This window comes from Anoplophora glabripennis, unplaced genomic scaffold, assembly GCF_000390285.2.
Source record: "Anoplophora glabripennis isolate ALB-LARVAE unplaced genomic scaffold, Agla_2.0 scaffold198, whole genome shotgun sequence".
Lineage (NCBI taxonomy): Eukaryota > Metazoa > Arthropoda > Insecta > Coleoptera > Cerambycidae > Anoplophora > Anoplophora glabripennis.
In genome coordinates this window covers 74,993-76,471 of record NW_019416364.1, presented here as the reverse complement: position 1 = coordinate 76,471, position 1,479 = coordinate 74,993, and the positions used below count along the sequence as shown (strand labels likewise).

The 1,479-nt window shown below is 33.3% G+C and overlaps 1 protein-coding gene across 1 annotated transcript; it reads left to right on the top strand.

Moving 5' to 3' along the window:
• The first annotated feature begins 256 nt into the window (after window positions 1-256).
• Window positions 257-505, top strand: LOC108908313 (putative gustatory receptor 2a). The gene has a single exon (XM_023454271.1). The coding sequence runs from the start codon at window positions 257-259 to the stop codon at window positions 503-505; it is 249 nt and encodes an 82-aa protein (XP_023310039.1).
• Window positions 506-1,479: the final 974 nt, after the last annotated feature.

The following is a 1,479-nucleotide window of genomic DNA, read 5'->3' as shown; positions in this document are numbered from 1 at the left end:
ACTTCCCTTCTGTATGGGTTGTTAGGTGATACCGTGACTACGTATCACTCCACAGCTATGGAGTTGATGTGTTTCAATTTAGCTAGAGGGTCAACAGTTGCTGGGTTAACGATGCTATTAATTCATTTGCTATCTAATTCCATATGCTTATCCATCATATCAGTGGTATGAGCCTCCATTATCCATCTCCACTATTATCTTGAGCTGAATATAACGATAACATAATTGTTTATTCCAGGCTGGTCCAGTTTTGGTGATGTTCAGCTGCGATTGGGCGGTGAAAGAAGCGGAAAAGTTGGTGACCACCTGCTATAAGTACCAGGCTTACTTCCCGACGTTTTCCGAAGAAAAACAGGAGTTGTTGAACCTGGCCAACCAGATCATCAACAACAAACCAGCCTTCACCGCTGCGGGGTTCTTCGAGGTCAACTGCAGGACCTTGTTCGCCCTGTTTGGAACCACCACCACCTACTTCATCGTAATCATACAGTTCAATCAGATGTAGACCTAGGTCACCTTAAAGAAAGATCACGTTTGTTTTTCACTTGTTTATGTAGCAAACCAACTAAAGGTAACTTATCCCAAATACCTGATGATGAATATTAGCACAATTTCAATATAACAGGAACACAATAGATAAAATATTAAAATAAATACTTCACTTTTCCTTGAAAATCGTGTGATGCAAAATATAGTTCGGAGGTTTTTTTACAACCTTTTGTATTGTTTTTAGTTTATGCACCAAGTTATGTTTTAGTGCTGTTCAAGTTTTTTTGGCGCCCTAACATTCTAGTATCTTGTAATAAAAAATTCATTTAATTCTGACGAATAAAGTTATTAGTGCAAAGTAACTGTTTGTAACCATAATAGTATAAGGATTTTATTCTCTAACACCTTAATAGTTATTATCAATTAAATTAAAAGTGTTATTTTTAATATACTTACTCTTCTTCTTAACTATGATTTTTCGTAGCAATAGATATATACTTGTAAATATATATGCAATAAAATGTAGTAGACATTTGAGAACAAAGCCTAAATTCAGTTGTTATGTAAAGTTTTGGATGTATAATGTTGTAAAAGCCAAAAATTTTGTTAGAATTTCGACCTCATATCAAAAAATAAGGGTCCTTAGAGCTTTCTTTCTGCTTATTCTGCATAGATGAAACCAAGTAATCCAATATTATAATCTTAGTCGAATTAGAGTTTGAACGTAAAAAAATTATTAGTAGACATTTTATTGCACTTTATGACGGCGAAGATGGTATGTAGAATGATATCAAAAAAGTAACTGAAAGAAGTGACGCTAAGTTGGCAAATTGCAAATAACTTGCAAAATTACGTGTTTTTTCACTTTACTGCCAATGAAAATCTAGAGAACCTATCTAAATATTAGTTATTTTATGTTGTAGGCAATTAAATTGCCTACAATTTAAAGTTAAATATTTAAAGTCATATCTCATCAATTTGTTAACTGAA

What these genes read in the sequence shown, in the direction of transcription:
- LOC108908313 (XM_023454271.1), top strand. Translation starts at nt 257, where the DNA reads ATGTTCAGCTGCGATTGGGCGGTGAAAGAAGCGGAAAAGTTGGTGACC.